The sequence below is a fragment of the Hemiscyllium ocellatum genome, chromosome 9 (assembly GCF_020745735.1).
Source record: "Hemiscyllium ocellatum isolate sHemOce1 chromosome 9, sHemOce1.pat.X.cur, whole genome shotgun sequence".
Classification (NCBI taxonomy): Eukaryota; Metazoa; Chordata; class Chondrichthyes; order Orectolobiformes; family Hemiscylliidae; genus Hemiscyllium; species Hemiscyllium ocellatum.
Window position 1 is genome coordinate 17,236,447 of NC_083409.1, and position 14,604 is coordinate 17,251,050.

At 46.2% G+C, this 14,604-nt stretch overlaps 1 gene segment (V, D, J or C); it reads right to left on the minus strand.

Moving 5' to 3' along the window:
* Window positions 1-1,514: 1,514 nt before the first annotated feature.
* On the minus strand, window positions 1,515-14,248 carry LOC132818612 (Ig kappa chain V region Mem5-like; the record flags this gene model as incomplete). The annotated part of the segment is given in 4 exon segments: window positions 1,515-1,831; window positions 13,167-13,202; window positions 13,701-14,000; window positions 14,187-14,248. Coding segments are annotated over 4 exon segments (702 nt in total), but the record flags the coding sequence as incomplete, so codon positions are not given.
* Between the last annotated feature and the right edge of the window lie 356 nt (window positions 14,249-14,604).

Sequence of the window (14,604 nt, forward strand, 5' to 3'; positions counted from 1 at the left end):
AGCAGCCTCCATGCTGTGTGAGATTCTGTTTGGATAAGATTTCAGCCCCATGGTTCCCACTGGTACGAGAACCATGGAGTGAGATTGCTGGAGCCACGTGTGGACTGAGGAACACAACAGTCAGGACAATGAGCTGCTCTGGAATCCACCCTGAGCCCTGGATGGTTGTCACTGAGATGGCCCAGGGGCTACAGAATATGACAGCAGAAGTTGGAACCAGTTTATCATTGACTGTCCCCCCAGCCATGACTCCCAGACTGAACATTCTCAATCTGACCCCAGGGGCAATTCCATCTGATTTGAAGAGTAAAGAAAACCCAGGTCTAATTTATGGAATATTTATTACCCAAACCCTGTGGAATTGTTATTTTGAGTTCCAAGATTCTGCTGATCGTATTGATCAATAGAGTGTCCCCAGTGACCCTGATCTGATTTGCTTGGCTCAGGATCTTGCTGTCCCTGATGGATGGGATGGTGTGGAGGGGGAATTGTGATCAGAATATTTTGTATCAGGGATGGATAAAGTTAGTATAGTGGGTGACATGGTGGCTCAGTGGTTAGCACTGCTACCTCATAGTGCCAGGGACCTGGGTTCGATCCTCGTCTCAGGCGAATGTCTATGTGGATTTTGCACATTCTCTCCAAATACAAATCAAATGCTGTTTGGAATATTTACTTTGCAAACCCTGTGGTATTGTTATTCTGGGTAGTAAGATCCTGCTGGTCAAATTGATCAATAAAATGCGAACTGAACTGCTTGGCTCGGGATCTTGCTGTGCTGAAAGAATGTGTTGGTGTTCAGGGGAATTCCCATCAGATTATTGTGTTCCCCATTACCCCCTCTATTCTCCCCTTCCTGCTCCATACCTGGGGGTGGGGTGGAGCTTTTCACTTCGTACACCTATCCCTGAGGACTCAGCTCTGGCCATTCCCAAAGCACACAGACACAGAGACTGAATCTTCTTCATCTTTATTCCCTTTTCCAGATTGACATTGACAGAAAACAGTCAGCAATTAACAGCCCAGACAGAGGAAGCTGCTCAAATTCACAGCCACATTGGAGCTTGAGGAAAACACTTGTGGGGATTTTCTCAATAACATGAGAATCCTGTCCCTTTAAACAGTGACAAAACCTTAAATTGGAACTGGCGGCTGAGCAGAAAGGAGGTCTGTTTTACTGAAACAGAGACGTTTGAGGTTCACATTGTTTTTGCACAGCTAACAGTCTTTAGCATCTTCGAGAGGTTATACTTGACATCGCAAGTTAACACTGTCCCCATCAAACACATCCAGGTCAGGGAAGGCATGGGGCTAGATAAAGAGTAAAGTTTTCTCTACACTATCCCAATGACCTGCCTTAACCCCTGAAGCTCAGAAGTGTCTCTGAGCCAGTCCTCAGAAGGAAGAGAGTTGAAATTCAGTGCTGACAATGACCTTTGACCTGCCAGCTCAGCCCTGTTCTATTTAAAGTTGTGTCTCCTCTGTGGACTGTCTCCAACACTCTACACACATTCTGATCTCCTGATGCTCTTGCTGAGGGGAGAGGGGAGGGTCACATGGGTGAGGGCACAGGAGAAGCGAGCGTTGGACTCCCAGTCAGGCCCAGAGAGGGTCAGCAGGCTGCTGACACTGTAGGTGCTGTCCGAAGCTCGCAGGTAGTTGCTGGTCTGAACCCCGTCCGAAATGACTGCACCGTCCTTCTTCCACTGCACCTCCAGCTCATCGGGATAGAAGTGATTGGCAAGGCACACCAGGGTGGCAGTGCCCTTGGCATTAATCTGCTCCAGGGAGGGGGGCAGCAGGGTCAGCTTGGGCTGAGAGTTGTCACGGACTGAAAGACAAAAGAAACAATTTTAATCCCTGCCTTTTGAAGGGAATTCAACACTCACAATATTCACTGGCAATACAATCTTTTTGAACATTCTTAGTCAATACAGAATAAACCCAACAAATGAACAGACACTGTTCAAATTGCTTCTTGCGATCTGAGTGTCACTGGCAGGGCCAGCATTCATTACCGTCCCTAGGTGTCCCTGAGAAGGTGATGGTGAAGCAGCAGAGAGAGAAGGGACAGTTTTGGACCATTGGTTATGGAATGAATGTGGGCAGCTGGAAGGGCTATCGATGGGGAAGCACTTTAGTGACAGCGATCAGAACTCAGTGAGATTGAGAGGAGGGATGGAAATGGAGAACCATGGAGCAAGTGTAAAAGTTTTCATTTTACTAAACTGTGTGGTGCTTTGGTAAAAGTGGATCGGAACCAATGGCATGATGGGAAATCAGTGTCAGGGCAGTGGGAGCCCTCGAAGGATGAGACAGACTGTTCCGAATCTGTTCCCACAATGAGTAAGGGTGGGACTCCCACATCTAGACCAAAGAAACAAGAGGATTGGGGTTCACGTACTGACATGGATTGGGAACTGGTTGGCAGGCAGCACAGAAAGAATGAGTCTTTTTCTGAATGGCAGGTAATAACAACTTAGGGTGCCACAGGGTCAGTCCTTGGTACCCAGTTATTCATAATAAATAACAATAGAGTCATAGGGGCCCAAAAGACCCATCATCCCATTGTGTCCATACTGGTCAAAAAACAACAACCCAATAATTGTCATCCATTTTTCCAGCAAAAGGGAATTAGATGCAATGTGTATTTAAGAAGGAATTAGATACAGTTCTTAGGATTAAAGGGATCAAAGAATGTGGAGAGAAAGTAGGAACAGGGGACTGTGTTGGATGAACAGCCATGATCATATTGAAGGGTGGAGCAGGCTTCAAGGGCTGAATGGCCTACTGCTGCTCCTGTGTTTGATGTTTCTATCTGTTTCTCAGATAATGAAGGAATGTCTCTCATCATTTTGAAGCTGGAAGTCAGATGTGTGTGGAGGTGGAAGATGTGGCCATGGTGATTAATGCAGGTCAGTAAGGTGGTTCAGAAGACACATGGGAGAAACTGTTTTACTTTTTCCCTTGATGGAATGAGGGCATTGCTGGATCGGCAGCATTTATTGCCCATCCCTAATCACCCAGAGGGCAGTTTAGAGTCACCCACATTGCTGTGGGTCTGGGGTCACATGGTAAGGATGGCAGTTTTCTTCCCTAAAGGACATAAGGGAATCAGATGCTTTTCCTGACAATCAATGATGGTTTCATGGTCATCATTAGTCTCTTAATTCCAGATTTTGTTTTGATTGAATTTGAATGCCACCATCTGCTGGATTCTAACCCTGGTCCCCAGAACATTACCTGGATCTCTGGATTAACAGCTCAGCAATAACACCATTAGACCATCACCTCCCTTATCTCATTTTTGGTTGACTGTGAAAGCAAGAAGTTTGTTTATTCTGGAACTGTATAAAACCCCAGTTAGAGCACAGTGAGAGAACTGTGTACGGTTCTGGTCACCACGTTACAGGAAGGATGTGATTCCATTAGAGATGGGGACAGAGGAGGAGTTTGTCTGGAATGGGGACTTTGAGCTTTGCGGAATGATTGGATTGGCTGGGACTGTTTTCTTTGGAACACAGGAGGCTGAGGGGAGATTTGGTGGTGGTGTGTAAAATGATGAGGGGCCTGGACAGAGTAGGTAGGAAGGACTGATTTCCACCAACACAGAGGACAATAACCCTGGGGAGAGATTGAAATCAGTTGGGGCAGGATTAGAGAGGAGTTGAGGGTATTTGTTTTCACCCAGAGCTTGGTGGGATGTGGGACTCACTGTCTGAAAGGGTGGGAGAGGCAGAAACCCTCATCAAATTGAAAAAACACTTAGATGTTCACTTGAAACAGCAAAACTTCCAGAGCTATGGAGCAAGAGCTGGAAAGTGGGATGGAGCGTGATATCTCTTTAACAAACCTCTGATTACCCACAGATCAGGAGAACTTTATTCAAGAACATTGGAGCAGACTCGGATCCACACACGTCAGGAAAGAATCACGTTGGGGTGTCTGTGTAGAAGATTCCAGATGATATTTCAAACCTTGCTGCACACTATTGGGCTGAGGTCAAGGGTGAGGCTGCAAAGAGTCTCAGTGTCCTAGAGTCAGACAGGGTCACTGCTCCTAATGACCCCATGACTCCTGGAAGGTGAGAGTGCGCAGACAATGGATGAGGATCCTGATCAGGAGACTCCAACCTTCAAGAAAGACTTGCACTTGTGTAGCACCTGTCCCCAACTCAGGATGTCCCACTGGATGTTTCCAGCAGACTGTGCACAGCGAGATCCCAAACCCCATGTGATAATTAGCAGAGAAATACATTCTGAGTGATTTTGACTGGGGGATAAATATTGACCAGGGACACCAGGGGGAACTGCCTGCTCTTCATCCAATAGTGCCATGGAATGGCATCTTTCACAACTGAAAGACTCTCAGTTATTCCAAAAAATGAAGAATAGTTCCTTGAAGATGAAGTTGCAGGTACATAGGGAAGTGACAAAGTTATTTGGTTTGCTTTCCTTTACTTGTCAGTGCATTGGGTATTGGAGTTGGGAGCTGTTGCGGCTGTACAGGACATTGGTTAGGGCACTTTTGGATTACTGTGTGCAATTCAGTTCTCCTTGCTGTAGGAAAAATGTTGCGAATCTTAAAATGATTTACAAGGATGTTGCCAAGGTTGGAGGGTTTGCATGAAAAGGAGAGGCTGAATAGGCTGAGGCTGTTTTTCCTGGATCATTGCAGGTTGATGGGTGACCGTATAGAGGTTTATAAAATCATGAGCGGCATAGATAAGGTGAATAGAGAAGATTTTTTCTCCAGAGTTGGGGAGTCCAGAACTGGAGGGCATAGGCTGAAGGTGACAGGGGAAAGATTTAAAAGGGACCTAAGGGACAACGTTTTCATTCAGAGGGTGTTAAATGTATGGAATGAGCTGCCAGAGGAGGTGGTGAAGGCTGGTACAATTACAACATTTAAAAGACATGGGTATGTAAATAGGAAGATGTTAGAGGGATATGGGCCAAATGCTGGCAAGTGGGACTAGATTAATTTCGGATATCTGGTCAGCATGGACGAGTTGGACCGAAGGATCTGATTCTGTGCTGTCCATCTCTCTGACTCTAATTGTATTTCAATCCAGCCCTTAACACATCAGGCTCTCCCAAAGACATTTACAGACAGTTTTGTTTGACAAACAGTCACTGTTGCAATGTCAGTAACGTGGCAGCTGGTTTCTGCACAGCAAGATCCCACTAGAAGCAATGAGATCAAAGAGCAATAATGATGTTGGCTCAACGATAACTATTGGCCTGAACTCAACCCAAAGAGAAAGGAATTTGGTTCAGTTGGATGGAAAATGAGAAAATGGAAGGTAAAGGAGAAGGTAGGATTGCTGGTTAGTGATGGGATTGATTGTTACCAGAAAATAAAAGAAAGGGATGGAATTTTTGAATATCAAAGGGATCATAAAAGTGCAGGGAAAATCAACAATAGAACAAACTTAAAGAGTTTGTATCTAAATGCACAAAGCATTCTGAGTAAGGTTGACAAAGTGATGTCACAAATCCAGGTAAATTGAGTTTCCAAGGAATTTAAACTAGTTAAAGTTGAGGAGGGCTCAGGAAAGGTTATTCAAGTTTCTAGAAGATGTAAAAGGACAGAGAGTACAGAAAGGATCAGGAATCGAACATAAAGCACAGCAGATAAGAGGACAATGATGGGAAGGAGGGCAGTCAATGCAGGACTGAGGGTGTTGTACTTAAATGCACACAATATACACAATGGGCTGGTAGTGCAGATTGAAACTGGCAGGTACGATGTTGTGGGTATCACAGAGACATGGCTGTAAGGGAATTCGGGCTGGGAACTAAATATTCAAGGATGCATGTCCTATCAAAAGGACGGGCAGATGGGCAGAGGGGGAAGAGTTGTCTTGTTAGTGAGAAATGAAATTAAATCAATAGCAAGAAGTGATGTAGAGTTAGAAGGTGTAGAATCTGTGTGGGTAGAGCTGAGGAACTGCAATAAATAAAGAATCTGATGCAAGTTATGTCCAGGTCTCCAAGCAGTAATCAGGGTGTGGGGAAGGAAATCAGTCAGGAGACAGAAAATGTCAGGGCAGACTTCAATGGATCGGTGGACTGGGTAGTGTATCTCAAGGAAAGGATTTCATGGAATATCTATGAGACGGATTTTGGAGCAGCTTGTGCTTGAGCCATTATGGAACAGGCAGGTCTGGATTCAGTGATGTGTATTGAGGCAAACATGATTAGTGAGTTTAAGGTGAAAGTATCCCTGTGGATAAGTGACCATAATACGATAGAATTCCCCCTGTAGTTTGAGAGGGAGAAGCTGCAATCAGATTGAACAGTATTTCAGTTGAGTAAAGGTAACTCAATGTGGTGGAGAATAGTGGGAAGCCGGAGGATTAGGAAGCCTTTAAAAACCTGCAGGGGATAACTGAAAAAGCATTAAGGGTGGAGAATGTGAAATGTGGGAGTTATCTAGCCAGTAATATAAAAGAAGATTGCAGGAGTTTTATCAGGTGTATAAAAAGGAAGAGGGAGTCAAAAATAGACTATGGATCACTGGAAAATGAGGCTAGAGAATGAATAACAGGAAATGAAGGAATAGCAGAGGAATTGAATAGATACTTTGCATCAGTCTGCATCATGGAAAACACCAGCAGTGTCCCAGTAATTCAAGACTGTCAGGGGTCGGAGCGGAGTGCAGTGGCCATCACTAAGGAGGAGGTACTGGGGAAGCTGGAAGGTCTGAATGTGGATAACTCACCCAGACTGGATGAACTACACCAGTGTGTTCTGAAGGAGATCGCTGAGGAGATTGTGGAGGCATTGGTGATGATCGTTCAGGAATCAATGGAGTCAGGGTGTGGAGGTGAGATGGGGACGGATTTGGTGGGGGCAAGGGACAGGAAAATGGCTCACATATCACCCCTGTTTAAGAAGGGAGGGAGGTAGAAGATGGGACATTATCAGCCAGTTAGCCAGGACTCAGTTGTTGGTAAGGTTTTAGACTTCAATTTAAGGATGAAATTGCAGAGGACTAGGAAGTGCAATGGCTTCATCAAGGAGATATCATGCCTGGCAAATCTGTTAGAATTCTTTGAGGAGGCAATGAGCCAGTCAGACAAAGGAGAGTCTGAGGAAGTAATCTATTTGGATTTCCACAAGGCATTTGACATCAGACAAGCGCCCACAGTATTAGGGGCAATGTAGTGGCATGGATTGAAGACTGGCAGGTTGGCATAAAGCAGAGCGTGAGGAACAATGGCCAATGGTGACTAGTAGAGTTCTGCAGGTGTCAATGTTAGGGCCATAACTATTCACGTTATACATGAACAATCTGGATGAAGGAAGTGAAGACATTGTTGCTAAGTTTGCAGGTGACATGAGATAGGTGGAGGGACAGGTAGTGTTGAGGAAGTGGGAAGGCTGTAAAAGCTCCTGGATAGGCTGGGAGAGTGGGCAAAGAAGTGGCAGATATAATACAATGTGTGACAGTGTGAGGGTATGCACTTTGGGAGGAAGAAGAGATGCAAAGACTGTTTGCTAAATAAGGAAAGCCTTTGGAAATCTAAAGCACAAACCACATTCAGGTTTCCCTTCAGTTTAACAGGCTGGTCCAGTTTGTGCTTGGGTAGGCAAATGAAATGATAGCATTCATTTCAATAGGGCCAGAATACATGAGCAGAGATGTACTGCTGAGGCTGTGTAAGGCTCTGGTCAGACCACATTTGGAATATTGTGAGCAGATTTGGGACCCATAGTCTAAGAAACAATGTGCTGGTATTGGAGGGGTTTACAAAAATGATCCTGGGGATGAAGGGCTTGTCATATGAGGCGTGGTTGAGGACTCTGGGTCTGTACTCGACGGAGTTTAGAAGAATGATGAGGGATCTGATTGAAATTTGCAGAATACTGATCGGTCTGGATAGAGTGGATGCAGGACAGACTCGGGAACCAAGGCACAGCCTCAGAATGACGGGCCGACCCTTTTGAGCTGAGGTGAGGAGGAATTTGTACAGCCAGAAGGTGGCGTAACTGTGGAACTCATTGCTACAGAGGGCAGGGGAGGCCAAGTCACTGAGTGTATTTAAGACAGATATAGATAGGTTCGTGATTGTGAAGGGGATCGAACGTTCCTGTGGAGTAGGCAGGAGAATGGGGGTGAGAAGCATATCTGCCAAGATCAAATGGCAGAGCAGATTCAATGGGCTGAATGGCTGATTTCTGCTCCTATTTCTTAAAGACTTCTGGAGAGTTTCCCCAAAACCCTGGAACACTGAACCCACTGGACTGTGAGCCCTGCTGGAGCTGTTTGTCATCAGAACTTTGCCAAGAGACAACCAAAGAGTGGAGAGAGTGTGCATCCATGTCGGAATTTCAGTATGCTTCCCAGCTCCTGGAATACCATGAGTGCAGGAAGTGTAGTCAGTGACAGCAGTTGGAGCTCCGGGTTCGGAGCTTGAGCAGCAGCTGGTGTCAGTGCGGAGCGTCTGTGAGGCTGAGAGCTCCATGGAGAGCACGTTTCTCGATGTGGTCACTCTGCAGCTTCAGAGTATGCAGGGAGACAGGGAATGGGGGAGGAGCAGACAGTCCAAAAGGATCAGGCAGCTAGTACAGGAATCCCCTGAGTGTATCCCACTCTCCAACCAGGATTTAGTTTGGAATCCTGATAAGAATGATGATTCATCTGGGGAGTGCAGCCAGAAGCAAGTCCATGGCACCATGGGGGGCTCAGCTGTATTGGGGGGCGGGTGTGTGTGGTGGGGGGGGGTGGTATACGGACGACTGGAAGAGTGATCGTGAAAGGAGATTCAAGACTGAGGGCATCGATAGGTGTTTCTGCAGCTGCAGATGGGAATCCAGGATGGTGTGTTGTCTCCCTGGTGCCAGGGTCAAGGATGTCACTGAACGGCTGCAGAGCACCCTGAGGGGAGAGGGGGAATAGGCAGCAGTCGTGGTCCACATCGGTCCCAGTGACAGAGGGAGAAAAGGGATATAATCCTGCAGTCAGAATTTAGGGAGCTCAGAAGGGAAATAACATCAGGAACTCAAAAGTAGGAATCTTCAGGTTACACTTGCCCCACGCAAGTGACAAGAGGAGCAGGAGGATAACATAAGTGACTGTAGGGCTGGGAAGAGGATCCAGGAGGGAGGATTTTAGATTCTTGTGACATTGGGACTGGGTCTGGGGGAGATGGGACCTGGATAGACCAGACAGCGTCGCTCCTGAACAGAACTGGCACTGAGCTCCTTTGAGGTGATCTACTCGTGCTGTTGGAGAGGGTTTAAACTAACTTGGCAGGGCTGTGGGAGCCAGGAGGGAATATCAGAGAGGAACACCAAGGTCCACAGAATCATCAGTGCAGTCAACAAGTCACCAACCAGTGGGAAGGATTTAGAGGAATACATTTGCAAGGAATTTACACAGACCTGCAAATATAATAGTCATTATAAATGGCGGGGGGGGGGTGGGAATGTCTTTAATGTCTGAATATAGACTGGGATAGTAGCAGTGTGAAGGACAGAGAGGTGCCAGAGTTGTGAGAGTGTGTTCATGTGAATTTTCTCCAGCCGCAGGTTTCCAGTCCAATGAGAAAGGAGGCTCTGCTAGATCTGGATCTTGGGAATGAGGAGGCCCAAGTGGATCAAGTGTCAGTGAGAGGACACTTAAGGAAGAGTGATCATTGTATCACAAAGTTGAGGGTGACGGTAGAAAAGAACAAAGGCCTTTTCAGGGTCAAACATCTTCACTGGGTAAAATGCCAGCTTCTATAGGATATGGATGTATCGGATCTGAATAAAATGGGATCAAAGGTTGGCAGGGAAATCCTGAAAAGAATAGTAGAGGATGTGGACCAGGTATATTCGAGATACATTTGAAGGAGGGCAAACAATTCCTGAACTTACTCAAGGGCAAAAGTGGTAGAATTATGGTAAATAAGAAAAGGGCAAAAGAGTAACTAGAGAGAGAATAGGGCCCCATGAAGATGAACAATGTACCTCTGGGTGGATCCACAGGAAATGGTTTAGGTCTTAAATGAATATTCCAGGTCAGTATTTATCATGGAGAAAGACATGGAAATTTGGGAACTTGGGAAATAAATAGTAATGTCTTGACACAGGTCCACATTACAGAAGAGGATTTCTTAAAGTGCAAGACGGTAGATAAATCTCCAGGACCTGATCAGGTGTATCCCAGGACATTGTGGAAAGCGAGGAGAGAGATTGCTGGACCGCTTGCTGAGGTATGTTTCTGATTGAAAGCCATGAGTGAGGTTCTGGAGAACAGAGAGGTTGGCTAATGTTAGCCATTATTTAAGGAAAAGCCAGGGAACTATAAACCAGTGAGCCTGATGTCATTGCTGGGTAAGTTATTGGAGTGAGTTCTGAGGGACAGGATTTACATGCATTTGGACAATCAATGCAGTTTTGTGCATGGTAATCGTGTCTCACTAACGTGATTGAGGTTGTTTGAAGAGAAGATTGATGTAGGCAAAATAGTAGACACTGTCTGCATGGACTTCAGCAAAGCATTTGACAAGGTTCCACATGATAGACTGATTAGTAAGATTAGGCCGCATGGGATCCAGGGGGAGCTAGCCATTTGGGTAAAAAAATGACTTCAAGATAGGAGACAGAGAGTGGTGGTAAGGGGTTGCTTTTCAGACTGGAGATCAGATGTCAGCTGTGTGCCACAAGGATTGGTGCTGGGTCCATGGCTTTTCATCATTTAAATAAATGATTTGGATGTGAATATAGGAATTATGGCGAGTTTGTAAATGATCCCAAAATTGGTGGTACAGTGGATAGTGAAGAAGCTTATCTGAGAGTACAGTGGGACCTTGATCATTTGGGGAAATGGGCAGAGGTGTGGCAAATGGACAAAAGTGCAGACTGCAGATGCTGGAAACCAGAGTTTAGATCAGAGTGGTGCTAGAAAAGCACATCATGTCAGGCAGCATCCGAGGAGCAGAAAAATCGACGTTTCGGCTAGAGGAATCCTGATGAAGGACTTTTGCCTGAAACGTCGATTTTCCTGCTCCTTGGATGTTGCCTGACCTGCTGTGCTTTTCCAGCACCACTCTGATCTAAACGTGTGACAAATGGAGTTCAATTTAGATAAATGTGAGATGTTGCATTTTGGAAAGTCAAACCAGGGCAGGACTTGTACTGTTAATGGTGGGGCCCTGTGGGGTGTTGCTCAACAAAGTGACCTCAGGGTGCAGGGGCAGGGGCAGGGGCAGGGGCAGGGGCATTATTCCTTGACAGTGGAGTCACAGGGAGACAGGGAGATGAAGAAGATGTTGAGTACACTTGCCTTTATTGGTCACTGCACTAAGTATCAGAGTTGGGACATCATTTGCAGCTGTACAGGAAATTTGGGAATAATGTGAACAATTCTGATCATCCTGTGATAGGAAGGATGCTGTTAAACTTAAAATTCTGCAGAAAAGATTGACATGGATGTTGCCTGGAACTGGAGGGTTTGAGCTGTTGGAAGAGGCTCAATAGACGGGTTATTTTTCCTGCAGGATCGGAGACTGAGAGGTGGCCTTATAGATGTTTATAAAATCATGACGGGCATGGACAGGGTGTACATCCCAGGTCTTTGCCTTGGGAAAGGGAAACCAAAACTAGAGGGTGTAGGTTTAAGATGAGAGGCAAAAGATCCAAAAGGGACCTGAGGGGTAACTTGTCACACAGAGGGTGGTGCGTGTCCGGATCGTGCTGTCAGAGAAAGTGCTGGAGACGGATAGAATTACAGCATTTAAAAGATGTTTGGATGGGTCCATGAATAGGAAGGGTTTAGAGGGATGTGGGCTAAATGCTGGCAAATGGGATGAGGTCAGTTTTGGATATCTAGTTAGCATGGAGAAGTTAGACTGAAAGATCTGTTTCCACGCTGTATGACTCCGTGACCATTAGAGGCTGGAAAAGCTGAGATCTTTTACCCTGAAGTGCCGGAGGCTGAGGAGTGACCTTATAGGGGTTTATAAAATCATGAGGGACATAAATAATGTGAATAATGCAGGAAGGAGGTGAATGTTTTGTGGAGCTGGCAAACATATGCACAAAGATCATTCCAGGGATGAGGAATATCAGTTATAAAGATAGATTGGAGAATCTGGGACTGTCTTCTTTGGAGAAAGTTACAGATCACACAACATCAGGTTATAGTCCAACAGGTTAATGTGGAAGCACTAGCTTTTGGAGCGCCGCTGACAACCATTTGATGAAGGAGGGGCGCTCCGAAAGCTAGTGCTTCCGAATAAACCCCCTGTTGGACTATAACCTGGTGTTGTGTGATTTTTAACTATGTCCACCCCAGTCCAACACCGGCACCTTCAAGTCTTTGGAGAAGGCAGCGAGGAGAATTGTTCCAGAAATTCAAAATCAGGAGGGGCCTGGAACAGAGTAAATAGGGAGAAAATGATTCCACTTGTGAAAGGATTGAGACCGAGAGGCCACAGATTGAAAGTAATTGGACTAGAAAGAAAAGTGAGATGAGGGAAAACATTTTCAGCCAGTGAGTGGTTAAGGTGTGGAATGCACTGCCTGAGAGTGTGGTGGAGGCAGCTTCAATTGAAACATTCCGAAGGGAATGAGACTGTTATCTGAAAAGGAACAATGTGCAGGGTGACAGGGAGAAGGCAGGAGAATGACACTCAGTGAATTGCTCATTCAGAGAGCTAGTCCAAACAGGATGGACGGAATGGTCTCTTGTGCACTGTAAAAGTTCTGTGATTGTGTGATTGAGCAGAGTTAAAGCTGGGGGAGGTGGGAGCTCGGTGTCTCACTGTGCTGCTGCTGCTGCTGCTGCTGCTGCTGAGGTCAGTGAGATCAGAGACTGGGACAGGGAGCCAGAGCTCACATCAAACTCTGCCCCGTGTCCGTCACACTGAGACTGGCAGGAGGCTACTCACTGATTTCACTCCATGCTGCAGGAATGGGACCACAGGCTGCAAATGGACAGAGCTCCTCTACACAGTGAGTAAAACTTACTGACTTATATCTTGCGTTTTTTAAAGAGGGCATGAAAGTAAAGAAATACAGCTGGACACCCTGTTAGACACAGTGCTCCTCAATCAACCATTTCATTCTCTGCAGCTTTCCACTAACACCTTCAACAAATCAGCAACTGTATTTTAGAAAGTGTGTTTCAGTATTGAAAGGGTTAATAACAGAGGATTGAGGTTTACTTACTCAGTCTGAGCTTGGTTCCTTTACCGAACGTAAGCCACAGTGAGAGCTCCAGTGCAGAGGCTGTACAAAAACCTCAGCTCTCTGCTTCCCTCTTATCACTGTCAACCTCTCTCTGTCTCTGTGTGTCTATCGCTCACTCTCACCCTCTCCCTGCCCCTCTTTGTCTCTCCCTCCTTCATGTGTCTTTCTCTCTCTGTCTCTCTGGGTTGTTTCCAGCTGGGCTCGGGAGGATGGTGAAATTTATTTTTCGATGTTAAATCTTGAGGCAGCTCTTCACATGTGGCCATGTCGTGTAAGAGGGAAACTTGAGGCCTTCAGTGAGCGTTGAGACACCACAGGGACGGGAGTGTGCCGTGGACAGTGGAAATCCCAGTTTGGGGTAATTTGATCAGTTTCATTCAGATCTAACTGGATATATCACTTCAGGCGGTGAGACTGTGTGTTCATTATTATACATTTTATGTAACTGCGATGTGTCAGTCCAGGAGGTGGTGTTGTGCGTGTTGAGGTTTTTGTACAGCTCTGTGTCACTGTGTCGAGGGTAGCTGTAAGCTTGCTGACAGTAATAGTCAGCGACATCCTCATTCTGAACGTTGCTGATTGTCAGGGTGAAACTGGTCCCTGATCCACTGCCGGTGAATCGATCGGAGACTCCTGTGAATCGAGTTGTTGCAGCATAGATCAGGAGAGAGGGTTTCTGACCTTCTCGCTGCTGGTACCAAGCAAGGGAGCTGCTAATGCTTTGACTGGCCTTACAGGTGATGGTTGCGGTCTGGCCCAGTCCCACTGACAGCACCGGGGGAGACTGGGTCATGGTGATGTCCCCACTGATACCTGAGGGATCAGAGAGAAACACAGTGAAGTCAGAACTGTCACAGAAAGAGCCGGTCAAATGAGAGATTGTTGGAGACACTGAGCATTCCTCTAGTTTCAGCATTTTCCCTTCAATCACAAGTCAGTGGAATTGGAGTGAGATGGAGAGCAGCGAAAGATTCAAGGTGGAAGGAGAGAGATTTGTACCTGCGACACAGAATGCCAGGGGCCAAATCAGCTGTATGTGTGAAATCATGGTGTGTGCTCCTGTCCCTGTGCCTGGTTCCTGATAAACTCTCCCTTCACTGGGCTCTGCTTTATAAAGCTGCAGCCTGTGAGAGTCTGACTGGGTGTTCCTCAGTATGTAAATGGCATCAGGCAGAGAGAGCCACGTCAGCCCCTCACACTTCCTCTTCTCTCTCTCTCTCTCTGTCTCAGAGTCATTGATGTGAACAACATTGAATGAGGCCATTTGGCCCATTGTGTCTGTGCTGGTAAACAGCGATCTGATGACACTAATCCCATCCTCCAGCTCTTGGCCCGTTACCCTGGAGGTTACAGCAACACAAGGGAATATCTAAACACTGCTCCAATGTCACGAGAGTTTGTGACTCAACCAGCCTTT